Genomic DNA, 27,898 nt, shown 5'->3' with positions numbered 1-27,898 from the left:
AAACAGAGGACTTGTTTTTCTTCGCACTGCATATGTGACACATACTGTAGGCTACTTCCCGTTCACAGAGAACTTGCTGGACCTGTCTGACCAGCCTCAGCACAGAGTACAAAAAGAGGAACTTTATCTGTCTGTGTAGTGTGAGTTTGAAGGTGCTGCACCAGAAATGGATCCCAGGTAAGAGGACAAATGGTAGCAGTAAGGCATCCATCCATCCATCTATCTATGGTTGTATGGCTGTCTAATCTGTTTTTAGAGTAAATGTCCTTTAAAATACGGATGAGTTCCCTTTAAATCCTCAGATTCAACGGAATATCCGTGCAACTGTATATTCTGAGTGTTCAAACTGTGCATTTAACATTGTTGCCTTTATGCAGTATTCATTTGGGATTTTGTGCATTCAGTTTATAGGTTTAATCATTGATTTGTATGGATTTGCAGCCAGTAAATGGTAACATGATTTGTAAAATATTGGTACATTAAAACATTCAGATTTTCAGCAGCTGTGAGACTACCCATGCAGTCAGCACAAGTACGTCGCTGATACGTTTTTTGAAGGTCGATATATAGTAGCTTTTCTGTCGTTTGCACATTGGCACTACGCTAAGGGCAAAAACATACACTCACCTAAAGGATTATTAGGAACACCTGTTCAATTTTTCATTAATGCAGTTATCTAATCAACCAATCACATGGCAGTTGCTTCAATGCATTTAGGGGTGTGGTCCTGGTCAAGACAATCTCCTGAACTCCAAACTGAATGTCAGAATGGGAAAGAAAGGTGATTTAAGCAATTTTGAGCGTGGCATGGTTGTTGGTGCCAGACGGGCCGGTCTGAGTATTTCACAATCTGCTCAGTTACTGGGATTTTCACGCACAACCATTTCTAGGGTTTACAAAGAATGGTGTGCAAAGGGAAAAACATCCAGTATGCGGCAGTCCTGTGGGCGAAAATGCCTTGTTGATGCTAGAGGTCAGAGGAGAATGGGCCGACTGATTCAAGCTGATAGAAGAGCAACTTTGACTGAAATAACCACTCGTTACAACCGAGGTATGCAGCAAAGCATTTGTGAAGCCACAACACGCACAACCTTGAGGCGGATGGGCTACAACAGCAGAAGACCCCACCGGGTACCACTCATCTCCACTACAAATAGGAAAAAGAGGCTACAATTTGCACGAGCTCACCAAAATTGGACAGTTGAAGACTGGAGAAATGTTGCCTGGTCTGATGAGTCTCTAATTTACCCGTGTAGAACGATGCGTCGCATTAGTTCCGCTTTTGGCGCTCGTGTGTAAAATCATAATAAATTCGTACTTTTTTATTTGGTCAGCACAGGGGGGCCACAGGGGTGGCCAGGGACATGTCTACAGAGGCACGGGCCTCCCTAGGCCTCCGTGTAGAACCGCCACTGGTTCCTAATAATCCTTTAGGTGAGTGTAGTTGTACAGTGTGTCTTATGTGCGGGAGACAAAAGATTTTCAACCGCTAAGAGTTCGACTTCAAATCTATCTAAACATCTCAAAGGACAACACAGTGCTGTTAGGCTAGTGGAGAAAGCGGGGTCAGTCCCCAACACAGACTCGGATTCATCTTTTCCTGCAACTAAACAGCTCAGACTAGAATTTTCAAGTCAACTGGTGAGTGGGGAAAACTTGAAAAAACTTGTTGCTGCTTACATAGTCGAGGAAATGCTTCCCATATCCACAGTGGACTCGCCGTCTTTTCGCGGTTTAATCGACAAAATACCCACACGGAATAATGCACGGCTGCCTCAGAGAAAAACGTTTTCTAACTATTTAGATAAGGAATATGCTACAATGGAGGCCAATCTGAGGGCCGCACTGCACTTTGTGTCGACTACTGCGGACATTTGGACATCTCATAATAAAAGCTGTATGGGGGTTACTACACACTGGTTCAATCCATGCACTTTACAGCGCAACAAAGCAGCTCTCGCATGTAAGAGAATAAGGGGCAGGCACACATATGATGTCATTGCTTCATATGGGGTGCTCAACAAAGTTAAACAATTCCCAAACATCAAAAATGTTTTCTTGAAGTACAACACCCCAACACCATCTAGTGCACCTGTAGAGCGCCTCTTTAGTTTAGGTGGGATAGTTCTCACACCAAGGAGAAATAGGTTGTCTGACCGGAGATTTGAGATGCTTCTTTTGATGCGATACAACCACTGTTTTTCATCCTCCAATCCCATTGACCCAGAAAATAAAGGAGAGGCAAGTTCAAAATGGTTTACGAAGCACAAGTTATGTTAGTTGTGTTGGAAGGTTTATGTTGGAAATTCTTGACATTCTCTCTAAAACTTTCTAGTGCTGCCTTAAGAATTTTTTTTTTGTTATAAAATATGATTTACTATGCAGTAGCATTGTTTACACATTCTAACTGGAAGAAAAATTCAGAACTTTTTATTGTGACTTTGCAAAAACAGTGGAAAAGAGTTGTATTTATTTGATTTAAAACAAAGATGCATTTTATTTTTTTATTAAATATTCAACTTAGAAAGTTGATTGCTTGTTTTGGCCTTGTTCAAGATAGCAATAAAGTGTTAACTAGACCCCTGTTGTTGTTTCTTTAAGAACTGAATTGCTGGTGGTATGAAGTGGATTTAAGTATTGTGGAAATACATGGCCGTCACAAAAAGTAACTAAAAGTAATCCATTGGATTACTTTTTATGGTAGTAATCATAAATCAGTAATTAGATTACTTTTGAACTGAGTAATTAGTAATCAGTAATCGCATTACTTTCCCAGAGTAACTTGCCCATCACTGGTCACGAGCCACTCTTTGATGGTTGTTTCAGCTTCAGCCTCATTTGGACTAGACACCAGTGGGTTTCGTAATGCAGACTCTAAAAAACAGAACAGACACAATTCACTTACATTAGACCTTATTAAATGGTAAATGTCAATCATGAACAGGTGAGTTTATTGTTATTCCTTTACATTGTGATTGTTCACTTTTTATCTGCAGTCAGAAAAAAAGCAACTTTGGCCATTAAAACCAATGAAAACTATGGGGAAGAATTATGTAACGTGCATGGGGAGGTTAAATCCATATTGTGTTTAAACCTTCAGGATAAAAATTTTATGCTGAATGGTCAAATTTTACCTTTGCTTAAACATTGGTTTTACTTACGGATAATCACATCTATGATGTTTGTATTCCTCATCGGTGTTTTGTCCCCTCTGCCACACCAGTTTAAATTAACTCTTTTTCCTATTTGTAGTGGAGATGAGTGGTACCTGGTGGGGTCTTCTGCTGTTGTAGCCCATCCGCCTCAAGGTTGTGCGTGTTGTGGCTTCACAAATGCTTTGCTGCATACCTTGGTTGTAACGAGTGGTTATTTCAGTCAAAGTTGCTCTTCTATCAGCTTGAATCAGTTGGCCCATTCTCCTCTGACCGCTAGCATCAACAAGGCATTTTCGCCCACAGGACTGCCGCATACTGGATGTTTTTCCCTTTGCACACCATTCTTTGTAAACCCTAGAAATGGTTGTGCATGAAAATCCCAGTAACTGAGCAGATTGTGAAATACTCAGACCGGCCCGTCTGGCACCAACAACCATGCCACGCTCAAAATTGCTTAAATCACCTTTCTTTCCCATTCTGACAATCAGTTTGGAGTTCAGGAGATTGTCTTGACCAGGACCACACCCCTAAATGCATTGAAGCAACTGCCATGTGATTGGTTTATTAGATAATTGCATTAATGAGAAATTGAACAGGTGATCCTAATAATCCTTTAGGTGAGTGTATATATGAATTTGATATAAGTATATATTATATTTCTTAGTATCCATATATTACCTTGCAACTGCATTTCGATGTTCTTCAGCTCCTCAATGTCTTGCAGTAGAAGTCCACCATCCTCTGCACACTGAAAAAATAATAGATTCTTATAGAAAGACCTGTAAAAAAGTATTTAAAAAATCTCTATAATTCAGTTAATAGTAATTCACTTAGAAATATAATTGGTATGAAATATAAACTTAAATACACCTTGAAACTTTATTATTTAAACTAGGAAAAAAATAAACATTTCCAAAATCAATCTAAAATAATTTAATTAAAATAGATCATAAATCAATTTTGTACAGTGCACTTGCCATTGTTAATGGTGTGTCTGCAGGACTGTTACCCAAAAAGGAAGGTCTTTGGGTAACAATCTCTTTCAGGTGTTGGACCTGGCTCTGCAACTCCCCCAACATTTGCAGAAGGATCCTCTCTGTTGCTGTAAGGTCAACAATAGAGAATACAGCATTAAATATTTAGAGATACATCAAGACAGATGTAGATTTGTTTTCAACTTACATGTGCATTGACTTGGTATAAGTTGCCCTTTGGGTAACGAAGTTCTCGAAGGAACATCTGTAAGAACAAGACGGTAAAAAATTACTCTAAAACCCTAAGTGATCACAATTACTATCTTGTATTATATTGAAAATTGAAAAGCACAATTGTGAATTTTCAGTATGCACATGTATTTTGAGAGTGATCTTACGCCATAGTAATACAACTCAAATGAATAGTAACATACAAATACATCACAAAAGGTCGAGCATGGTAACGTTAGCATAGCCATAGATGTTAAAATGGTTAAAGTGCGATAAAAAGTTTGTAACAATAAATAATCAAATCTGAAACTATTTAAGAAAGAAATGATTTTCAACCTACCTTTCCAACCAAGCGTAGGCGATGGAATAGACTTTTCTTTTTTTTCTTGTCTTTTAAAGTTGATTTAACAGGGAACAAAATATCTTTTAAAACCACGTTTCTCAACCACTGATGAGCCACGAAGGCTACAGATTGGCCCGCAAATTTAAAATCGAGACTGGCTATTGGTCCGTATAGGGCCGCCAGCACAACATTTAATTCTAACCATGATGCATTGCATCAGGCCCAGAATGCATTGCTTTAAGCCAGCCATGTAAGCCCAAGGCACAGTGTGTGTATTGTGGATTAACACTTTCAAACGAAGCTCTAAAACCATCAAAACTCAAGCGGCATATCAAAACAAAGCACCCAATACTTATTGGAAAACCACTGGAGTACTTTCAGCGAAAACATGATGGACTACAACTGCAGAAGCAGACCATTGTCTCCCTAACAACACACACTTATTTAAGAACAGTTGCATGTATAGCCATCTGACATTGCCAAGTCTTCACCCACAGTGAGACATCTCTCAATAGATCTCCACACAAGTGCGCACTCATTTAAATTTTAATAACAAGAAACAATGTCCAGCATATAAAATAGCCATGTAAATCATACCATACCCTATAATATGACAAGTAATATTACTGCATTAAATAATTTTATTATAGTAATATTGCTACTTCCAGAGGCAAACAAACCCTTTTCTAAACAAGATCCGACGTGATGCGTAGTTTTCCCTGCCAAAAAGCGACTAAAAAGCGAATAAAACGCGATGCTTCGTAATAGAACGCGATCCAATTGCGATCCAATTGGGTACCATCCGCCGTTTATGCGACGCATTGCCTACGTACTTGCACTGACAGGGTAGTTGCCTGTGACATAAATTATATGGACAAAAGTATTGGGACACCTGGCCATTAAACCCACAGGAACTTTTATGACGTCCCATTATAAAACATCAATACGGAGTGGGTCCCCCCTTTCCAGCTACAGCTGCTGCCATTCACGGAAGACTGCTTCTGTGGAAATTTTTGCCCATTCATCTAGAAGAGTATTTGTGAGGTCAGGCACTGATGTTGGACGTGAAAGCCTGGCTCATGTGGTTGAGATCAGGTCACTGTGCAGGCCAGTCAAGTTTTTCCAGGTAACACTCTCCTGGCATCTGCCAAACCCAGACTCATCCATTAGACTACCAGACAAAGAAGCATAATTCGTCACCCCACAAAACATATTTCCACTGCTCTAGAATCCAGTGGCGGTGTGCTTTACACCAGTTTGGAACTCTGCAGAGAGCGTTGGTGACTTTTACACAATATGTGTCTCAGTGCTCAGAGATCCCACTCTAGTACTTAACGTGGTTTCTGTTGGTCCTAATTGCTTCCACTTCGGAATAATACCGCTTACAGTTTACTGCGGAATATCTAGCATGGAAGAAATTTCACAGACTGACTTATTGCAAAGGTGGCATCCTGTGACAGCACTATGCTTGTATTGACTGAGCTCTTCAGAACGACCCATTCTTTCACAAATGTTTGTAAACCTGACTGCATGGCTGGCGCTTGATTTTATACACCTGTGACAATGGGTCTGAATGGAGCACCTGAATTCATTAATTAGGAGGTGTGTCCCAAAACCTTTTTTCCGTATAGTGTATTTCAGTGCAAACTTGAAAAAAATATTCACTCAACTTTTGACTGTTTGCAGAATTAGAACGTAAAACTGCTAAATTTTCATATTTTGACAAACAAGTACTGAGAAGCCAGAGCCTTTTTTCTGTAGGTTATAGGACTGAGACACATCACCCACATAGCCAGAAAATGACATGTCTAGTATCCCCATCTAAGTCTGGGTTAAATTACATTTACAGTAGAGTCTCGCTTATCCAGCATAAACGGGCTGGCAGAATGTCGGATAAGCGAAAAAGTCGGATAATGGGAGCCTGGGAGGTGTTAAGATAAAGCCTATTAAACATCAAACCATGTTATAATTTTACACATTACAAACTCAATAATCATGTTTTACAACAAAATAACAGAAAAAATTAACTGAAAAAATGAACTTACAGAATTGTCTGCGTTGTGACAGTGAGTGAGTGAGGGTGGGGCGAATGACAGACACATGAGTCATATCGTATAGACGGGCGCGCCACTGTACAGTCGGGGTAACTAATTAGCTGCAGTAGAGTCGGTACCAACAAAAAACAGACTACGGTCACGCTCACAACTTGCAGTTCTTGTTGCCTATTGATGCGTTTTTTTTGCGGTGGGACGTCAGATAATATGGAATGTCGGATAAACGAAGGTCGGATAAGCGAGACTCTACTGTAATATGCAATAAGTTCATAATTAACTTTTGTCTGTGCCATTTGGTGGCCAGTCTTGCTAATTTTAAATATCTGAATAAAGTGTTTTTTTTAGAAATAATTATATTTTAGACAACCATCTAGATGAAGCAAAACCAGAAATCCTGGGACATCTTTCACAGACTGGAGAAGAGGTGGCAAGCTTTTCTGTGTACTGGGATGGCTGAGTCCTTTTGGGTTCAAACCAGCAACAGATGGGTGGATCCTCCAGGGTTTGGCAAAAGAAGGATGCATTTCTAGGTCCAACCTATGCCAAGAATCATTGGGAGTATTTTTGAAGGACAAAGCCTACAAAGGCTGCGTAGTCTGCATCCTTCGAAAGCATGCAGCATGTCTTCCAGGTGGGCTCTGTAAACATGTAATCAGGGCATATTCACCAATAAGTTTCTCCATTTTGACATAGCACACATGAACCATCCGTAGACTTCCAGTGAAGCACTGAGTCAGTGGGCGTCTATGAGGTGTATTAATTCAGGCTTCATAAAGAAAATTAACGTTTATGTTGTCGAAAGCAAGTCCTGTGAAACAATCAGTGCTGTGGCTCTGTTAGTAAGAGATTACACTTTTAATCATAAAATAAAATGAATTTACATTTATATATTGACAAATTCATTTCTTTTGAGAATTTTATGGGGAAAGCAGGGTTTCCCATGTAGTCTTAGAACAATTTCTTGTGGTTCAGCAGTGCTTGATGTGCCTTACGGGAAGAGACATTTGCACTGTTTTTACCTCTGGGTGATTATTAAAATTTTGTGCAGTTTGCATGTGGCTCTCTGGGTTAGGACTCTGTGCCTGTGATCGGGAAGTCTTCAGTTCAAATTCAGCACTGGGACTCTGAATTTAATCTATAATTCACATAATATGTAGCAGTTCAAATAATTATTGACATTGTACAAATTCCCTCAAATTTGGCACTACATCACATTTGTCATACAGCCTCTCCCCAGGTTACGATAGGGTTACATTCTGATAATCCTGTTGTAAGGCGAAAATATCGTAAGGTGAATATGCATTTTAATACAATATACCTAACCTAACTAACACCATTGCCTAGCCTACCTTAAACATGCTTAGAACACTTACGTTAGCCTACAGTTAGGCAAAATCCTTAATATCTTATGTAATATATTGGATAATGTACTGAAAGTAAAAACATTTACCCATCATAAAGCTGAAATATGATAACATGGACCATCGTAACCCAGGGAGTGTCTGTACTGCATTTGAAACCAGTGTCCTGATGGAGAGAACAGGCTACCCTGTACTCAGCTGTGTTTTCATGAAGAGTGACTGGTCAATGGGGCTCCCACCCACCTTCAGAGAAGGACATTTTCCATTAGATCAAAGGTAAATGTGCATTTAAACAAACCCTCAGTTCAAAGCCATACAGACACATGCAAGCTGTTAGGAAAGAGACCTTATAAGAAACGCGTAATCTTTTAACTTTCTCAAAACCCATTGTTTGTGAGAATTTAAACAGAAGTTTTGTCTGTATTGTATATGAATTACATCTGAGAGAAAAGGATGAGTATTACTTTAAAGACTGACTTCCTGTGAGCTGGATTTGGAAGGTTTTCATTGAAGCTTTTCACTGAAAGTGCAATTTAAATTTAAATCCTCAGCATACAGCTGGACAGCTATACACTGCTGTATATCCGTTAAGAATGACTGGATGATATCTTGTTGTCGTCTTCTGTTTTGATGAATCAATGCATTCTCATGAACTCTTTAGATCATGATCAGGCTAAGGCTTCAGGCTAAGGCTTCAGTTTGAACATGTTTAATGAAAAGCTGCATGTTAATGATTAACTTGTATATCCTGTTAAGTCATCAGTCAAAAAAATCAAACAATTGCTTTCTGTGCCAAAGGTGATATTTAAAATGTTACTGATCCTGAGAATAAATGCCATATTTATATGATGGATACTACAACTAAAAGGATAACTAAAAGATTTTGTTAATGAAAATGAAAATGAAACTAAAAGCGTGAGTCACGAAACCTAAAGTTGAAATTAAAACAAAAAATTGTTTTCAAAATTAAAAAAAAAAACTTAAAATTTGTGGCTTCTGTTTTTTAACTTTTATTTTTGAGTTTAAGGGCCTGTAGGTCATTGTTTCCATAAAGCAGCAGCAAAATAGGACCTCTGTCTCCATAAAATGACTGATTTAACAGCGGCACCATGGGCTGTGCTGTCAGGTCACATCCCCAGTGCTGGAGGCTGAGTCCCCTGTCTGTTTGCAGCCTGCATGCCTTCAGTGGTGCTGTGGGACATCCCCCCCCTGTCTTTGCAGTTCGTTCGCTGTCCCTCTATTGCATGGTTTTCCTCTGCAGCCCACAAAATGGATGAATTAATGGATGGATGTTTGTGTTTTATTCACAGTGACAAAGTGAGAAGATGTCATTCAAATCCACAGGAAGGAGATGTATCATCCATCTTCAAGGTGTGCATTTATTACTGAAATATTTCCTTAAATTTGATCTAAATTGGCATACATCTACAGATGTACAATTAGTAGTTTATTAAACTGTAACTATTTATTTTAGTTACTAGAGGAAAAAGCTCACAAGTTTCTGAATGATGAGCTGAAGAGATTAAAAAGGTACCTAGAGCAGAATGACCCGGAATGCTCTGAGCCTCAGCTGGAGGAGGACAATGACCAGAACAGTGATGGTCAGATGCAGAAGACCTGTGGTAGAGAGGGAGCTCTGAAGATCACACTGTACATCCTGAGGACCATGGAGCAAAATGATCTTGCTGACATGCTGGAGAAGAGTAAGCTGTTTATCATTCTGTGTATCTTGGCTTTGCCACAAGAAAATTGTATATGAAAAAAATATGTATTACATTCAGGTTAAAATTTATTTTAATCTGATTTAATTTGGCTTTTATGAGTAAAAAATGTTTTGTGCATTTTCCTCTCATTTCTTTTCAGAACCTCTGTTGCAATGTCAGCACAGAATTAAATGTAACCTGAAGAAGAAATTTGAGTGTGTATTTGAAGGGAAAGCTAAGGAAGGACAGCCAACACTTCTCAGTGAGATTTACACAGAACTCTACATAACTGAAGGTTGGACTGGAGGAGTCAATGATGAACATGAAGTGAGACAGATTGAAACAGCATCCAAGAAAAGGAAAACAGAAGATACTGTTACAGTCAAGTGTAATGATATATTTAAACCCTTATGTGGGAGTAAGACACTTATCAGAACTGTACTCACTAAAGGGGTTGCAGGTATTGGGAAAACGGTCTCTGTGCAGAAATTTATTCTTGACTGGGCAGCAGGAAAAGCAAACCAGGATGTTCACTTCATATTTGCTCTTCCTTTCCGGGACCTGAATTTGATTAAGGAGGAATACAGTCTGATTGAACTGCTTCACCACTTTGTCCCAGAACTGAAATCATTTGAATCCATGGATCTGTCTAGGTACAAAGTCTTGTTCATCTTTGATGGTCTGGATGAGTGTCGCCTTCCACTAGATTTTCAGAATAATGAGAGCTGGTTTGATATAACAAAGAAAACGTCACTGGATGTGCTGTTGACTAATCTCATTAAGGGGAATCTGCTTGGATCTGCTCTCCTCTGGGTAACATCCCGCCCAGCAGCAACCAATCAGATACCTCCTGAGTGCGTCCACCAGGTGACAGAGATACAAGGGTTCAGTGATGCCCAGAAAGAGGAGTATTTCAGGAGGAGATTTAGTGATCAGAGCCTGGCTAGCAGGATTATCACACATGTGAAATCATCAAGGAGCCTCTTCATTTTGTGCCAAATACCAGTGTTCTGCTGGATTTCAGCCACTGTTCTTGAGAGGCTTATTATTGAGACGGACAGTGGAGAAATTCCAAGGACTCTGACTGAAATGTACACACACTTCCTGATCTTTCAGACAAGTTTTAAAAATGACAAGTATACTGAGCTTAAATGCTCTCAGTCCAGAATGGGATTCCTTTTAGAACTTGGTAAACTGGCTTTTCATAACCTTGAAAAAGGGAATCTCATATTTTATGAGCAGGATCTGAGAGAGAATGACACCGACATCAGTGAAGCTTCAGTTTACTCTGGAATGTGCACAGGTGTCTTTAAAGAGGAATATGGGTTGTATCAGAAGAAGGTGTACTGCTTTGTGCATCTGAGCATCCAGGAGTATCTCGCTGCTTTATACGTATTTCTATCAAACACATCAGCTGACGTGCTGAACACTGCAGTGGATGAAGCATTAAACAGCAAGAATGCACACTTGGACTTCTACCTCCGCTTCCTCCTGGGCCTCTCAACAGACTCCAGTCAGAATCTGTTACAGAGGCTTCTAGGACAGACAAGAACCAGCTCACATGCCATTAAGAAAGTAACAAAATACATCAAAGACAAAATACAGGAGAATTTATCTCCAGAAAGGACCATCAACCTGTTCCACTGTCTGAATGAACTGGATGACAAGTCTTTAGTAGAGGAAGTACAAAGATACCTGACTTCAGGACATCTGTCAGTAGAACACCTCTCATCTGCACAGTATTCGGCTTTGGCCTTTGTGGTACTGATGTCAGATAATGAGCTGGATGTGTTTGATCTGAAGAAATTCATCAGATCAGATGAAGAGCATTGGATGCTGCTGCCTGTGATCAAGACATCTAGGACAGCTCTGTAAGTGATGTGAGGATGTGAAAACCTGTCTGGTCTTACATGAATATGTAACACATGCAGTTTATTCCTCCTTGTGCATTAATGACCAGGCTGGATTTTTTTGATAATCAGGAACCCAGCTTTTATAAAGACTGAGGGTAGTGAAGTAGTAAATCATAGTTTCTCATTATAATGATTTACAGGATCTTTTTCCCATCACATTGGAGTAGGCTTCCCTAGCCCCGAGTATTTTAAGCCAAGCCCCGAGTATTTTAAGCCAAGCCCCGAGTATTTTAGCCTTGATGCCTATTATCCTCCTTCAAAAAAGTCAAGGTAATCTTGACTTAACCCCTGATCTTTTCAATAGCCAGAAACGCCCCTGATTGTTCTCCTTGTAACTGAACGGATCAGAGCGATCATAATGCAATGCTTCGCAATATTAGGGTATGTGGTGGAGTAGAGTAAGGCTCAGTTTATTATAGGAGTAAATATTTTAATGAATTTGAGATAAATATCTCCTGAAAATCAGAGATACTGGTGCATGATTTACCATGAACAATACTTATCAATTTTTTCTGCATTGATATCCTTGCAGTACCGGTATCATGATCCTTAAAGTGGTTTCCGTATTGAAGTCATAATTTTGGTATCATGACAAGACAACAATACCATAGACCACAGTGAGACTTTACCACCATGGCTGTGAATTGTTTGTGGCTACAAAATCTGTACTGGCAATATGTGCTTATTAAAATTAAAATAGTAACTATTTAAATGCATTTGAGATAAATGTCTCCTGAAAATCAGTGACACAGGTGCATGATTTACGCACTCATAATAATAAGAAAACATAGCCAAAGGTCGATGACATTAAAGAACACCTTTTATTTTCTAAGGCAAATTGAACTTCAAAGTAAACAATATATTAACATTATATATATAAACAAATTAGAATTTGAATCAATTAAAAATTGCTAATTGCACAGTTTTTTTGTGATGAATCATAGATAATACTAAAATGGATAGAGGATAATTAATGTTTAATAAATTTTCTAACTGTAGTGATTTAAGGCTCTCCCTAGTTGAACTATAGGCTGTGTTGCTTATTATGTTGAAAATAACTGCTTGTTTTGATATTTTATATCAGTACTGTTTCTGATGTATAGGATATGTATGTCTCTGTCTTAACACATTTTCTTTTTCAGGCTGAACAGCTGCTATCTCACAGAGAAATGCTGTGAGGTGTTGGCTTCAGGTCTCAGATCAGATTCCTCATGCCTGAGAGAGCTGGACCTGAGTGACAATGACCTGCAGGATTCTGGAGTGAAGCTGCTCTCTGCTGGTCTGGGGGATTCACACTGTAAACTGGAGATACTGAGGTCAATATTACTGGGCATTCTGCACTGTAAACTGGGGGTACTGAGACTAGTATTATTGGGTATTCCAAACTGTAAATTGGATATACTGAGGTCGGTATTACTGGGTATTCCACACTGTAAACTGTAATTATTGAAATCTTGATTGGAGTAATCACATTTACTTAAACGTAATATATCTAATGGTGAAGTCATCTTATTTATTGGAGATTTTACAGTGTTTCTCTCTGCTGAGGAATTATTTGGTCTTTTATTGTAATTTCAATACAAAATTCCAGTTGTTCCAGGCAGTGGACAGTTTTATTGGACGGTGTAGCATGGAGTGAGTTTAAGGACACACTGGACTGAAGCTTCAGTGAGGCAGACTTTAAAAAAAAAAAAGAAAATGACAGCATGACGAGGAAAGTGTTGGGTGGCTGGCGTTACCCTCTCTCTGGGTCAGTGTCTCCTGGGTGCGAGAGACAGGGGAGATGAGAAACTGGGGAGATGAGCGAGATGGGGTGGAGCAGCCGACGTCTGGGGGTCCCAGGTGCCCCGTCGTGACGAGAGTTTGGTTTGGAAATGAAATGCTCATTTATGATTTTGATTTGCTTTCTGCAGGCTGTCCGGCTGTAGAGTCACAGAAGAAGGTTGTTCTTCCTTGGCTTCAGCTCTGAGGTCAAACCCCTCACACCTGAGGGAGCTGGACCTGAGTGACAATGACCTGCAAGATTCAGGGGTGAAGCTGCTGTCTGGCGGACTGGGGGATTCACACTGTAAACTGGAGATACTGAGGTCGGTATTACAGGGTATTCCACACAGTAAACTAGAGATAACGAAGTCTGTATTACTGGGTATTCCATACTGTTATCTGGAAACACTGACCTCATCAAGGCTCTCAAGTTTCATCAGAAGTTTGGAGTGAGATTACATTAGAGGAAAAACGTGTGTCTCACGGTCAAAGCATTCATCATACCTTGCTCTGCCACTCCCACCTCGTCAGCACTCTATCTCTGTGCGAGTCCATGTAATCACGTGCTTGCAGTGGGATCACATGTAACTTATTTTGGAATTTACCTAGAATCAACAAATGCTATTTTCTGATTGGCTGGTAGGAGTCCCTGTTTAACTTGAGACAGTGATGCACTTGGCCGAAAACTCCATTCCATATGCCTGCACCTCATCCATTAATTCTGCATAACGGAACACTTTGGTTGGTGTTACTTCTCAGCATGAGAAACACAAGGTGTGATGTCTGAGCAGCTGAACTGATTGAAATGCGTGTGTCTCACAGTCAATGAGTGACACTTGAGAGCCCTGAACATCAGCATTACTGGGTTTACCAGAATTTTAACTGTAATTATTGAAAGTAGTCACTTTTACTTAAAAGGAATACTTGTAATGGTGAGGTGATCTTATTTATTGGAGATTTTTTGTCTGTCTCTGCAGGTTGTCAGGCTGTAGAGTCACAGAGGGAGGCTGTTCTTCCCTGGCTTCAGCTCTGAGGTCGAATCTCTCACACCTGAGAGAGCTGGACCTGAGCTACAATCACCCAGGAGACTCAGGAGTGAAGTTGCTCTCTGCTGTACTGGAGGATCCCAGTTGTGAACTGGAGAAAATGAAGTGAGTACAGAGTGTATGTATGACACTGCAAGAGACACACATATGTAAGAAAGATGCAACAATAAAATAGATGTATACACTAAAATTTAGTTATTTTGCTTCTCCTGTAGTATAGAACACAGTGGAGAGTCCTGGACCAGACCAGGGTTACAGAAATGTAAGTTTCCTTCCTTCCTTCCTTCCTTCCTTCCTTCCTTCCTTCCATCCATCCATCCATCCATCCATCCATCCATCCATCATCCATCCATCCATCCATCCATCCATCCAACAATGTGGCAATTACAGACCAATTTCACTCTGATAGTAGATAGTACACAACTTACTATGGTGCTTGCAAACCGACTCAGCAATATACTTTCCACAATAATACATCAAGACCAGGTGCGCTTTGTTAATGGTCGATCGGCTGCGGACAACCTGAGAAGGCTTTTCCACCTTGGAAAAATTGTACAAGTTCTGACCCAGTTGTGGCCTTCTTAGATGTGGACAAGGCCTTTAACAAGGCAGAATTTTTATTTTGAACCCTGATTGTATTTTGGAGTGTATTGGAACGCGTTCTGTGTTATTGAGTGTGTGAAGTATGACAGTGATAAAATGGTGGAGACGCTGGTCTGCCTGATGGTATTAGTGGTATCTGCCTGATGGTATTCCTCTTACCTACAGACCTCTGCCAGCTGACACTGGATCCCAATACAGCACACAATGGGCTTTCTCTGTCAGAGGGGAACAGGAAGGTGACACATGGGGAAGAGCAGCCATACCCTGACCATCCAGAAAGATTTGATGACATTAGCTACCAAGTTCTGTGCAGAGAGAGTCTGACTAGTCGCTGTTACTGGGAGGCTGAGTGGGATGGATTCAACGTCTGGATAGGAGTGACTTATAAAGGAATTGGGAGGAAAGGAGGGAGTGATGATTGTCGGCTTGGAGCCAATGACAAGTCATGGGTTCTGAGCTGCGATCGTTGCAGTTACTCTTTCTGGCACGATTACAGATCGATTCACATACCCATAGATCCCTCAGGTTCCCGTAGAGTAGGAGTATATCTAGACTGGGAAGCTGGTACTCTGTCCTTCTACAGAGTCTCCTCTAATGGACTGACCCTCCTGTACAGGGTCATCTCCTCATTCACTGAACCCCTTTGTCCAGGGTTTGGGATTCATAGAGACTGCTCAGTGTCGCTGTGCATGCTGGGATAGCTAACTGTGTGCTAGAGGAATCATTCTTTCTGTATCATAGTGTGTCATGTTGCTGGTTATCCCTGGTAAATCTCTGCTTTTTAACCAGTATAATCGTTTTTACTCTGAAATGCGATGTGTTTGACAAAATACATGACGATGTTTGGCAAGCTGAACAAATTTCTAAAAAAATCGTTTTTCTCTCTGACTCAAATAAAATTTAATGTAATCCTGATGATTAGGGGGGCTTTCCCCCTCCCCTGTGTATGTACATTTCATAAATTTATGTCTATATATTGTATGTATTTGCTGTTTGTACAATGACAATTAACACTTTCTATTCTGTTAATGTCCTGGTTCAGAGGTGCACAAAGCATAAAGGAGTAACATAATTAAACAGCACTCTCTGGTGAATCAAATAAATTCACTTTATTACTACATATGACTGTTTGGCCTGATAAAAATTATTCTAAAATAAAAGTACAATAACTAAAATTTGGCGAAGTTATATAAAAAAAATCCTTTTTAGCTTCGCTACATGAGCATATTTAAGAACTATGGCAATGGACATAGTTAAAGAATTGGTTTGCTATTCTGATTGCAGAATTTTAAATTTTTTGCTAAAAAATAGCTTTATGATTTCACAACATGTTTCACCATTAATGATGTCCTCATGTGATTCCAAATTGCAAAAAAAAAAACATAGCATATATTCTCTTTTTTGGTTCCTGATTTACTTTACATTTTAGTTTGAGTTTTGTTTTTTAATCCACACATTTGAGGAATAAGATTATCAGCTGCAATGTGGCCCACAATACACTCACACTGGCATTGTAGCGATAAAGATACACCACTGAAAACAATGGAAATGTGGTTTCTTACTCTGACATCCATCTCCTTCCTCTGGTGACAAGCTTCACATACCATAGTGCTCCCTCTTCTGGCAGCTTCTCTTCCCCCTATTCATCTGGGGCTGGAGCTATAAGATCTTCATGGTTGAGCCTGCAAGGGGGGAGGAATCGATCCTGAGGCAGCCACCATGCTGGCTCCCACTCCGCTTCGCTGTGTCATTGTCTTTTTCTTTTATGTTTTCTCCTGTTTGTGTTCATTGTTAATAAATTACCCCTTGACAATCACCCATCCTGGTGTAGGAGCCATGTCGTAGCAATATTATTCAATTCAATTCAATTTTATTTGAATAGCACATTTTCACAGCATTACATTGTCTCAAAGCACTTTACTTTATCTCTGCCCAAAGTCCCCAGTGCGCAAGCCAGATGTGACAATGGCAAGGAAAAACTCCCTAGAAAGAAGAAATCTTAGGAGGAACCAGATTCAAAAGGGGAGCCCATCCTCCAGGGGGCAGCAGAGGAAGCCCTAACCCTAACCAGACTTAAAAGGGGAGCCCATCCTCCAGGGGGCAGCAGAGAAAGTCAAATGAACAAGATGGCGAAATCCTATTTTGTTATCCTTGACATAGATTCAAACAGGAATTTAGGATTGTTTCTGTTCTCTTCTGTTAGTATGGTGAGATACACAGACCTAGCAGTCACTAGTGCTTGTCCAGGCAGATCTGAAAACTTCTAGTTTGGTTGAGGCCATTGGCACTCTTGTTTAAGTTCACACGTACGATCAGAGTACCAGGGGGCAGGTTTCTTATCCCTATGCTTGATTTTCTTAAGTGGAGCTACAAGGTCAAGATTGTTGAAAAACGATTTCTCCATATTCAGTTACCTGTTCAAGTTCATTTTCGCATGAGGTTTCAGGTGTAAGGTTAAAGGGCTATGAAAGTTGGTCAAGAAAGGTTGCAGTGGATAATCAGGCTATGGAACAACTTTTCCTGTATTTCGGAGCTGGGGCCAAAGGGTGGCTATATTTTACAGACACTGCTCACTTAATGACCTACCTGTTTAATGACTGCATGGAGCTCTCCAACTAGTCGGTATTGTACACTGTATGAGAACTTTGGCCATGGAAATGGCAGCGTTGCATCTCAGCGTCAAGCAAGTTACACTGACATGTAGATCACTTGTAAAGACCGTTACTTGTAATGCCTTTTAATGAAGTTCATTAAAGGAAGCGGAAAGTACACATTCCACTCTCGTAACTCAGCTATGCTATGACTGTGTCCCAGTTCAGGTGCTGCATCCTTCAAAGGCTTCAGTCGAAGATCAAATGCATCACAGCTGTGCAACAAGTCTGTCCCATTTCGAGGGCTCCTCCAAATAAGGCCTAGAAATGCATCCTTCTTTTGCAGAGTCAAAAGGATGCACCTGATCAATCCTTCACAGCCCAACATAGGCCAAGATCCATTGTGCAAAGGTAAAGTGGGTGTGTCCCAGCTAAGCAATAGGAGCGGTGCTTTGTGAGGCAAGGGTAAGGGTTAGGGTAAGGGCGGGTACAGCTGGTGATGCAAATAGGGAGTTATCCATGGGTCAAACCATCCCATTTGACATTGTTTTCTGTTTGACCTTCAAAGAATGCTGCCTACAAAGGCTACGCCTTCATCGACCGTTTTATTCAAAGGATGCAACTGCTATTTGTGTCCATCTGGATGGTAACACGACTTCCACTCCGTCTGCATCTCTATGACAATTCTCTCCTTTCCCATTCCCTTGTCCTCTGGCTTCAAGACATGCAGCTAGTCAAGAACTGGTTGGGGGGTCACTATGTAAGGCAATCTGTTTTATACTCATACATCTTGATTATTTCTTTAATTTTTACCATTATTTTTCCCTGATTCTTTTAGCTGCTCTCTCTCTCCTGGGTGTGCTGGTCATTCCTTCTGCTGACAGATTTCTCCTTTCTCTCCTCACTTTTTCTCTTGGGCTGTCTCAGGGTATGGTTGGAGGGGAAGGGGTGGGTATCCATGGGGGGGGGGGGGGGGTTATTTTCTATGTAAATCTTTTACTGCTTGTTCATTTTTTCTCTCGTTTTGAAAAAATGGTCACAAAAAAAACACTACTTCCACTAATGAACAATGCTGGTTGTTGTTCTATAACTAAACTCTTAACTATGTAGTTAATGATACACTATATATTAATACTACACTAACATCAGGTAGTAGGAACGGAACACTTACACAGACCAAAATGCATGTGCATGAGGTTTTACAACTTTTATGCACAGACATTTCTCACACCTGTGAAACACACACATACATACACATACACAAACTGCCCTCTTAGCACAGACACAGAGCGCAGTTAGACCACACACATACACGCAGTGCCTGGTTAGACCACATACACACACAGTGACTGGATAGAACACACACATACAGGTCCCGGTTAGAGTGCATGCACGCACACACAACATGCAGTTAGAGAACACAGAATCAGAGCCCCCATACACATATCGGCCATTTAAAGCACGCACACAAGTGCACACACACACAGAGCACCCAAATAAAGCACACACACCGCGCTTGGTTAGTGCAAATAAAAGTATAACAATTCATCAATTCTAATTGATATATCAATTGTTAAAAGCACCATACAATTCAAATCGACTCCATTAACAATATTGACTCATATCACTAAACCATGACGATACGCCAAAGCCTTTCGAGGTCCTTCTTCAGACCAGCACGTATTGAGAGTAGAACAGACATAGAGCTCCCTGGCACGCTGAGTAACCTCATGTTGGCTGTGAAGGCAGAGCGTAAACATGCAGCACTTCCCACGGCCGTACATCTGGTTCCAATCCGGAGGTTGGCATGAGCTGACAGAACATTTTCAACATCACATTAACTGTCACCCACAATATAAGTGAGGCTGTTTGAAATGCACGATGAAATGTCTTCGAATGCAGCCGAATGCCCCAGGCAGCCTGACGGTGCGGATATTTCCTCCTGAGAAGCAGCTTCTTAAACCTTTGCAGATGTTTGGAATGTGGGACTAAGCAGGAACCCTGTAGCAGGGACGTGGGGGGTGGGATCAATGTCCCTCTCCAGACATTTCATCCCTGTTCAGTGGTTTCCGGTTCCATGTCTGACACCTGCACCCACCCACGACATCACATCCTGTCACATGATATTCCAAATACACCAGCCAAAAGTCCACCAAGCCTCTAGCCATCTATATGTGATGGAACGCGAGCAGCCAGCCAACACAATGGTTTCCATGGTCCGTTCCTCTGAAGAGTTAAATGAACAAATGGCACAGCAGTGATATCATCAGGTGTCCCCTTTATTACGAAGATTTCACAAATTACAGCAACTGAAAAGCCACTTCAAAGTACCAAACACATGTTTACTGACCCAGTCAGTCCAGCCTAATTTTTGCATACAAAAAAAAGCAACGTTAAATAAAATGTGAAAATCATATCCATTTATGACGGCAAAATAAAAAAGAAATTTAAAAAAAACAAGCAGGTCGAGCATCTCAACCCAAACACAGGAATGCGCTACAATCCCGAAGGACCACAAAAAGGCGAGGAATCCTCAAGAAGGTTTTTAAAAGACCCATAGGCACCGCCTATTTGTAAAGACAGCATAAAAACTCAAAATAAGGCAACAGGTTGGCATGTCCAACGCTGCCCCCCCACAAAACGATGAAGGGGCAACACTGCAGTTTTAATCCATTCAGGGATTTTACAAAACACTAAATAATGCTACTTCAGAAACAAAGAATGATCTAGATGATTCAACCTGCTTTGCCGTCTGAGTGTATAGCACCGCGTAGCAATGTAAGCACGCCCCCCCCCACCCCCCCCGCAGAACTGCAGGTGGTACAGTCCTTAACTCTGAAAGGATCAGCATGTAGCAGTGTTGCTAATGACAGCATATATTAAGCTAATGACTCAAAGCAAGCTTTCATAATGAGGTGTGCATGTTCACCATAATTTTTACAGCCTTAGATGTAAGAGGCAATGCTGGGTTATTTATGTACTGAACTCACAGCCTTCCAGCCAGAACACTGCGGAACATTTTGACTAACATTTATCAGCCTTGAAGATAGGTGGCAGCACTGTGCCCCACGGCCGCCTCAGTCCGACCACATTCGAGGGAGCCGGGCTTTGGACCCGGCTGGTGTCATATATCAGACACCTACAACCCGATCAGACTCACTCGGTAAAAGAGCGGGTGTTTAAAAACATCACTGAACAAATCACCAGAAAAGAACTACTCTAGAAGCCAGCTGCCCTTAATTAAGCAGCGAATTAAAAATGGCACAGCCCCCTCCCTGTACAGCTGGTCTGACACCAGGTCAAACATCTCGTGAGCCAATCCCTGGACTCCAGTCCTCGAAAGGCCAAAAAAAAACATCTGGCAACAGCACCCAATCCAAGCGTCATGAAAAATTCAGGTTCACAACTGATTTGAGCTCCTCACCAGTCCTTTAATATGGATATATACAAGTTTGAGCGGCAGCCCGCGGCCTCGCAGACAGCCATCAGTGGGTGGGGTACCCGCCGGCCCCCAGGCTCAGCTGGTTAGGGAGCATGCTTCCATTCATAGCGGCGGTCGGCTCCACCACACCACCATTGTTGACCGCCGTGCCCATGCCTGTCCAGCCGGCCCCTGCTTGCAGGTGACTACGGGGGGCAGGGGGGGGTGAGAGAGAAAGAGCTGAATGTCAGAGGCAGGCGGCGGGAGAAGCCCAAGCAGACAAACATACCCCAACAATGGCATGCAGAAGCCCCTCCCACCTACGCTGAGGTCACACGGCACTCACTTGAAGCCCTGCTGGTTCCAGGCCTGTCCGTACACCCCGTAGGCGGGTACCGGCCAGCTGCTGGACACGTACTGTCCGATCTGCTGGGTGCCACTGTACCACTGACCCCAGTGGCCGTAGGGCTGGGCGGCAAAGCCCACCTTGTTCTGCCGTGACACAGAGACACAAGGTGAGCAAACAGGTTTTGGGTGAGACCCGCCTCCCTCTGACAGCCAATCAGAAGCGCGATTCAAAAGCTCACAGACTGGATAAAGTCACCCATATCTATTAAACCAGCACAGCGGAGCTAAGCAAACTCCGTGTAGCAGGTGATCACATATTCTACAAAAGATTTAGTCACTTACTGGACAATAACAGAGAAAAACAGGCGTTTTGTATGTAGTTAAACAGAAAGAAGCTTGCGGGTGAGTGAGGCTGCTCCGTACCGGAGCCACGGGGACCTGGTGCAGGGGGCTGGCCGTGTCCGCGGTCTCCTTGCCCCAGGAGCACTTCACCACGTAGTTCTCTACGCAGCTCCCGTTGACAGACACGATGGCATGAGCCGCCGCCTCATGAGAGTTGAACCTAAACATGAAGTAGTGAAGAACAAATCTGTCTTTGCCTGTCCTAGTGCAAGCTGACCCCGCAGCGAGCCCGCGGTCTTTACTGAGAAGGAAATAGCATTAACGTTTAGCAGCTTAGCCCAACAACCGTTCTCACTTGTCTCAAAGACCAATTTATTGCTGCAAAGGGGAATTAAACGATTTCCTTCCATGTTCTCTAGAATGTTCTGCTGAACTTTTAATATTAATTTGATCAGAGTTCCACAACGTGGGTCTGTGAGCTACAAAGATCCAGTGTATAGCTCACGTAGCTCACCAATGCGGACCACCTCCTTTGCATCACTGGACCAATAAGATTAGTTAGATTTTTATAACAACTGAGGCTCCACCAGAGTACTTAGTTCACCACTGTCAAAGGGACCTTTTAAACACACCCAGTGAAACCAGCATAACCAAAGCGTACCTCACAAAAGAATATCCTTTATCCGGGAAAACTCGAATCTCCAGGACTTGGCCAAATGGGGAAAATGTCTGCCTCATCAGTTGTTCTAAAAGGAAGAGATCAAACAAAAAAAGGTGACGGAAGCTGGCAGGAGGACACTGGGGGGGGGGGGGGGGTTGCGTGCGGCTCAGTGGGCTATGCCTCTGTGCCTGGGATAGGAGGTTGCTGGTTCGAGCCCAGCTTCTGCAGAACAGTAATATCTGTGGGCTCATGAGTAAGACCCTTAACCCCCAGCTCCATGGGAACCGCTGCAGGTGGCTGCCGTTCACTCACCTAAATGTCTGTCATGGAGAGCAAGATGCGGCAGCCAGAAGAGAATTTCCCCACAGCGAGCAACAGTGTCATCATTACTATTATTCTTATTATTAGCGAAACAGGCCATAGCATCATAGGAGAAGCCAAAGACAGCAAGACAGAGCCCACCTGTAAGGCCAGAGGAGACCCCACCACAGTACACCGTGCAGTTACTGGGACTGGACTGGTTCAGCACATCATCGAAGGACAGCTGCTTGGTGTTTACTGTGGAAAAGGGCCCAACTTAAACAGTGTCTGCACCTGGAGCAGAAGCTCCAGAAAGCTGTGGGATACGTGTGCATCATAAAAACCTTCAGGGGAAGGTGTCAAGGGCTCAAAGAACGACGACTGGCCCACAGCAGGCTAACGGCTCGTGATGCTAGCAAGAGCAGGCCGGATAACGGCAACATGGCGTTTAAGTCTGACACAAGCTGTTTTACTGCTCAAAGCGCGAATATCTGCCGAGGTCGGCAGGTACACGTTAGGCCGTAGGGGGCGACACCGCACATAACGTACCTTCATGGCCACTCTTGGGAACTGGGGGCTTTCTCGTGGCCCAGTTGGTCCGGATCTGCCTGCCACCCAACCACTGGCCACCCATCTGCTGGATGGCATTCTCAGCGTCCTGTAACAGAGCCATGAGGTTCCAGCTCACTTAGCGACCACAACTGGTGGCCTGCACCCTAGCAACAGAACATCTGCAGGGGTCCCTGTCACTGCTACACATTCTGGTTGTTTCTGAGGTCAACTGCACCTTCAAAATTGCAGTTATTCCAAACACTGTAAAAATAAACCAAAAGTTCTGCTGAACTGGACAAACACCAAAGACCTACAGCATTATCCTGCCTCACTCCCTTTAACATGTTGAGCTTCCCAAAGCTGCTGAGCCGTGCGGAGACAGGAGACCACCTCAGATACATACCCACTTGTTGAAGAAAGACACAAAGCCATAACCCTTGGATTTTCCAGTTGCTGGGTCTTTCACCACGCGTGCATCGCTGTGGAGGAAAGCAGAGAGACCAGGTAAATTCCACAGGCAACGCCGACCCAGGCAAACTCTCCTGTAAGCATTCAACCCATGAGTCAGCAACATTTCTAGCGATTCTGAAGAGCTACATGCAGTCAGATTATGGGTTGTACTTTAATCAGTCTTAGAAAAGTGGGTCAGCACAAGTCTGAAAGGTACTGAAGCTGAACACAATGACGGTCATCAATGGCAACCCTTCACATGGCACGCTACTCAGTTTGGACGGTTCAAAGCACACGGATGCATTTTGTGGGTTACATGAACCTTCACAGTGAGCAGTGCGCTACAGCCACCTGATCATGGGCTATGAAAATACAACAGGGAACCAGTAAGATTCATGGGTCCCATTTAAAATAAAGCAGTAATGTTTGATTCGAATGTTGGCTGTCCTTCATATTTCTTGGGCACCCCCGAAGACTGGGTGTAGTCACATCTGATGTCTGCAACCTCAAATGACTTAGTAGGTATGTTATGCGTAAACGGAACACTTACGATGTTCTCCCAAAGGGCGCAAAGGCTGCTTTTAGGTCCTCAGTGGTGATTTCAGGGCTGAGGTCTCCAACAAAGACATGGAAGTGATCTAGAATGGGGGGGAGGGGGCACAGATTTCCTGAGATCCTCCCATACGCACCATCACCACTGGCATCACCAGTCACCAGCTACGGGGGAGGCGAGACACACTTACTGCTCGTGTCTTTCTTCTGATTGCTCGGAGTCGTGGCCCAGTTCACTTTGACTTCCTGGAAAAAAGGGAGACAACAAGGCAGCAAAATTAAGCCTCTGAGGCGCAGGAGGGCACAGCGCCATCTATGGTTTTGTAAAGCGAAACCGCGTGACACAGAGGGCGGTGTCTGGGTTCAGTGACGAGGATGAGGAGGGAGGAAAAAAGAAAAAAACAAAAAACAAAGAGAGGGACAAACCTGATTACACTCAACTGTTTAAAAATGTAAAAATGTATAGAGAATATTTTTAAAAAATCTAATAAGTAAAAAGGTCTAAATAACAAGGAACTTACAAACGAGTGAAATTATGAACTTGTATTACTCCTCAAATGGTCCTTCAATACCTGTTGAGGATAAAATATTTACACTGAATAGATTTGTACTGAGGGTAAAGTGACGCAGAAACGCTAAGAAAGAACAAGATAAATATATAGAGAACAGGTCAAGATCGCTCCCTCAATTCCAGCAACATCAATAGTAAAGTTAGAAGTGCATATCCCCACAGACTAACAACTTCATGTTTTTCTATAAAGGTTTTACACAAACAAGATCTACACACCAATGAGCAATCAACTAAAATTAAATTAAACCTGCCATTTAATTCAAGGGGGACACCACTCCCACTAAGTAACTGCTTCTCCGCATATGAAATTTCCCTAAAGAGGTCTGACGGCCTCCAAGCTTCCATTAGATGTGCTCTCTGGATGGACAAAAGCACTGCTAGGACTACTGGGGACTAATGACACCCTAACGCCCATGTCAGAAATAGTAAATGCATGTGTGACATTAGGAGCACAGGTCATGACGCTTAGGAGACAGGTCTAGAACCACAACATCCATGGTTACAGAGGAAAGTCATGGAGAAGTGGGCTCTGTACCCAAAACCACCTGCTTAGTCTTGGGGCGCCTGATTGGCTCATCAGCCAAGTGTCCATCAGCAATAGGTAAGTGACAAGCTGCTAATGATACAGGGACACGCTTGTCAGAGGGACAGTGAACACACCTCCTCTTTAGTCATTGGACCTGTCATTAATAAACCTAATTTTAAATAACGGCAAAAGAACATACATGTTCCCAATCCATTAAAAAAAATTGTGTGTCAGGTACACTACGGCAGTGTAATTCTACAGATTTTGATCAAGAAAGTTTGCAAACAGAACTATTCTTGAAAATTTGTATATTTTTGTACGAAAAAAATCTACATACAAAAACATATTGAGCCTGTGAAAACCTGATTTCATCCAGCTCATCTCAAGACTTTTTCTTCCACAATGTAAAAATCCAGAAGTTCAGAAACTCACAGCAGGGGGCACAAGGTACAGGTGATTTAAGAGTTACGATTAAATGTGAGAGAATATTACCTGATGCCTATGATGAGGATGACACGGTCTGGACTAGCATTCCATGAATTTTAAAGTTAAAAACAACGGAATAGCACTATCAAGTAAAAGTCACTTACCTATTAGCATCACTGGTTAAGCTATTAAGCCTACGGCAATACGGCTCGGGCAAATAAGAAATAACAGTGTGTCTATAGAGGGTGCAACCCACATTCAGATCTAAACACATCTGAAGACACATTACTGTCGACTGTAAGCTTTAAACAAAGAGGGGTCCACTGGAAAAGCTCCACTCCCATTGCCATGGCGACACAGGCCTGCCCCCACGTTTCCCCAACTCACCCAAGAGATACGATAGCTTACCTTACCCATTATCTTACGGCCGTTCATGGCAGCCAGGGCAGCAGCGGCGTGTCTGTGCTCATAAAGCTCCACAAAACAGTATGGGTCATTGCCTGCAGTCTGGAGGAAGGGAACGGGACAGTTACGGTAGAGCTCATCCAGGGCTGTAGGGGGCACCACAGTGCTTAAGGAGCTGTTCTCTTCTACAGGGTGACCAGCCTTATACGTGACACTTAAATGTGTATAAATGAAGCAGAAACCGAACTCTCCGCGCTGCTGTTTGGTAACTGAATACCACAGCTGTAAAAAAAAAATCTTAACAGCACAGAGAAGAGAGGGAGGTGATCCCAGCAGCGGCCACAAACACACCCACCCACCCACCGCTCCAGCGGGTATCAGCATCCATGCCACTCACATCTGATATCATTTTGCAGCTCTTGCAGGGTCCGATCTGGCTGAAGAGCTGCAGGATGAGGGCCTCAGTCACATCCCGGGACAGGTTCCCAACATACCTGTGGCACAGGGAGGTCGAGCTCAAAGGGACGATCCGGTGTTCTTCCACGTTCACCATTCAACCCCAAAACATCTCACACTGAGATCTCATACTTGACAACTTCAAGACTGCACTGTCACACATAAGGCAGAGTCAAACAATGACTAATGCAGGCAAAACCAGGGCGAACTCTTAAATTGCGAGTAACAGGCCTGAAACTGAACACAGAAAGTACATCATGACCTATCTGGATTAAAAAAAGAGAAACTATGCTGTACTGGAATGAAGACACAGGGAGACTGGTTAACAAGCCATCACCTTCACACACAAAAGGCGTGTTTAAAGACCACACTGTGTAAGGGTTTAATAGCATAACATCACAATAGCACACCGCCCCAGCATAGCCACATGCTCCCACTGTTTTATTTCGTAATCCTTATCCAAAGATAAGTCGAATTTGTCACTCGACGGTTTAAATAGCTGCTGATCCGCATTTAACCAGCAATCTTACTCAAGATCGCCTCTTATTTAGCACGGCTTCGCCAACAGCATAGCCGGGTTCATTCTCCATTTTACACGAATTGCCACGTAAACACACACATCGTTTTAATGGAGCTGGAGCTCAGGCGGCGCGAAGGGACCCCGGGTACGCTGAAGGGTCAGCAGCCTGGCCGGCGGCTTCTTGTAGGACCGCCGAGCGGCCGCCGCTCGCCTAGCTAAAGCCGCCTAGCCTGCCGGTTACTTACAGCGTCTTGGGCTGCTCGTCGTCCATTGTCGTGCTTTTCAAATACCGAGCCCCGAGAGGAGGGAAACACCCGGGGAGTACTGTGCTGTGGTACTGCGTCGCAGTGTTTAGGTTTCGCTGTATTCCTCCGGCCGCAATTCGGTGAATAATATGCAGCCGCCTGGCTCCTCTCCCCCGGTCACGGACAAAAGGGAACCAACAGAAGATGGCGGCGAACTCGTGCGCATGCGCGGAAGAGCTCCGCTCGCCTCTACGGCGCTTGTTTTAACGGGCTTTAAAACGGAGCTGATTGAGGTTAAATAATAATTTCACATCAAAACGACTGAGTTTGCAGGACTTCAGCTTGGCCCTGATCTTAAAACAGCTGAGGAAATTTTCGTCACTGT

The 27,898-nt window shown here is 42.7% G+C and overlaps 2 protein-coding genes and 1 long non-coding RNA gene across 5 annotated transcripts; 1 reads left to right on the top strand and 2 right to left on the bottom strand.

The window, feature by feature from the left end:
• The first annotated feature begins 67 nt into the window (after positions 1-67).
• On the top strand, positions 68-18,656 carry LOC111848610 (protein NLRC3-like). Of its 3 annotated transcripts, XR_011989250.1 has the most exons (10): positions 68-177; positions 9,429-9,489; positions 9,593-9,821; positions 9,982-11,692; positions 12,877-13,050; positions 13,648-13,821; positions 14,476-14,649; positions 14,760-14,806; positions 18,085-18,149; positions 18,307-18,656. XR_011989250.1 is itself a non-coding variant. In XM_072708957.1 (9 exons), coding segments are annotated over exons 1-9 (2,583 nt in total). In that variant the 5' UTR covers positions 68-166; the 3' UTR covers positions 18,087-18,190. The 3 variants fall into 3 exon arrangements, 2 of the variants coding, with proteins under 2 accessions (XP_072565058.1, XP_023676541.1); XM_072708957.1 differs by lacking the exon at positions 18,307-18,656 and having other exon boundaries at positions 18,085-18,190; XM_023820773.2 differs by lacking the exons at positions 18,085-18,149; positions 18,307-18,656 and adding an exon at positions 15,313-16,965.
• On the bottom strand, positions 3,824-4,433 carry LOC111848611 (uncharacterized). The gene is made up of 3 exons (XR_002839352.2): positions 4,338-4,433; positions 4,133-4,257; positions 3,824-3,903 (listed from the first exon to the last, which is right to left on the bottom strand). It is a non-coding gene; the product is annotated as an uncharacterized lncRNA (long non-coding RNA).
• A 1,343-nt stretch (positions 18,657-19,999) lies between the features above and the next one.
• On the bottom strand, positions 20,000-27,751 carry LOC111848600 (cytotoxic granule associated RNA binding protein TIA1-like). The gene is made up of 12 exons (XM_072708956.1): positions 27,514-27,751; positions 26,690-26,786; positions 26,296-26,394; positions 24,556-24,610; positions 24,363-24,450; positions 23,766-23,841; positions 23,360-23,468; positions 22,973-23,068; positions 22,511-22,595; positions 21,931-22,069; positions 21,506-21,651; positions 20,000-21,365 (listed from the first exon to the last, which is right to left on the bottom strand). Exons 1-12 carry the CDS (start codon positions 27,537-27,539, stop codon positions 21,224-21,226), a joined length of 1,158 nt encoding a protein of 385 aa, XP_072565057.1. The 5' UTR covers positions 27,540-27,751; the 3' UTR covers positions 20,000-21,223.
• Between the last annotated feature and the right edge of the window lie 147 nt (positions 27,752-27,898).

Source organism: Paramormyrops kingsleyae, chromosome 2 (genome assembly GCF_048594095.1).
Source record: "Paramormyrops kingsleyae isolate MSU_618 chromosome 2, PKINGS_0.4, whole genome shotgun sequence".
NCBI lineage: Eukaryota > Metazoa > Chordata > Actinopteri > Osteoglossiformes > Mormyridae > Paramormyrops > Paramormyrops kingsleyae.
Note: the sequence above shows the minus strand (reverse complement) of the source record. Positions and strands in the feature narration are given on the sequence as shown.

Coding starts and splice junctions, on each gene's coding strand:
- LOC111848600 (XM_072708956.1), bottom strand. CDS start 27,539: ATGGACGACGAGCAGCCCAAGACGCT. Junction 23,069..23,359: donor TCCCAAGAGTGGCCATGAAG/GTACGTTATGTG, acceptor CCTTTTCCACAG/TAAACACCAAGCAGCTGTCC. Junction 21,366..21,505: donor TGGAACCAGCAGGGCTTCAA/GTGAGTGCCGTG, acceptor TGCCCCCCGTAG/TCACCTGCAAGCAGGGGCCG.
- LOC111848610 (XM_023820773.2), top strand. Junction 11,693..12,876: donor AAGACATCTAGGACAGCTCT/GTAAGTGATGTG, acceptor TTTCTTTTTCAG/GCTGAACAGCTGCTATCTCA. Junction 13,822..14,475: donor TGTAAACTGGAGATACTGAG/GTCGGTATTACA, acceptor CTGTCTCTGCAG/GTTGTCAGGCTGTAGAGTCA.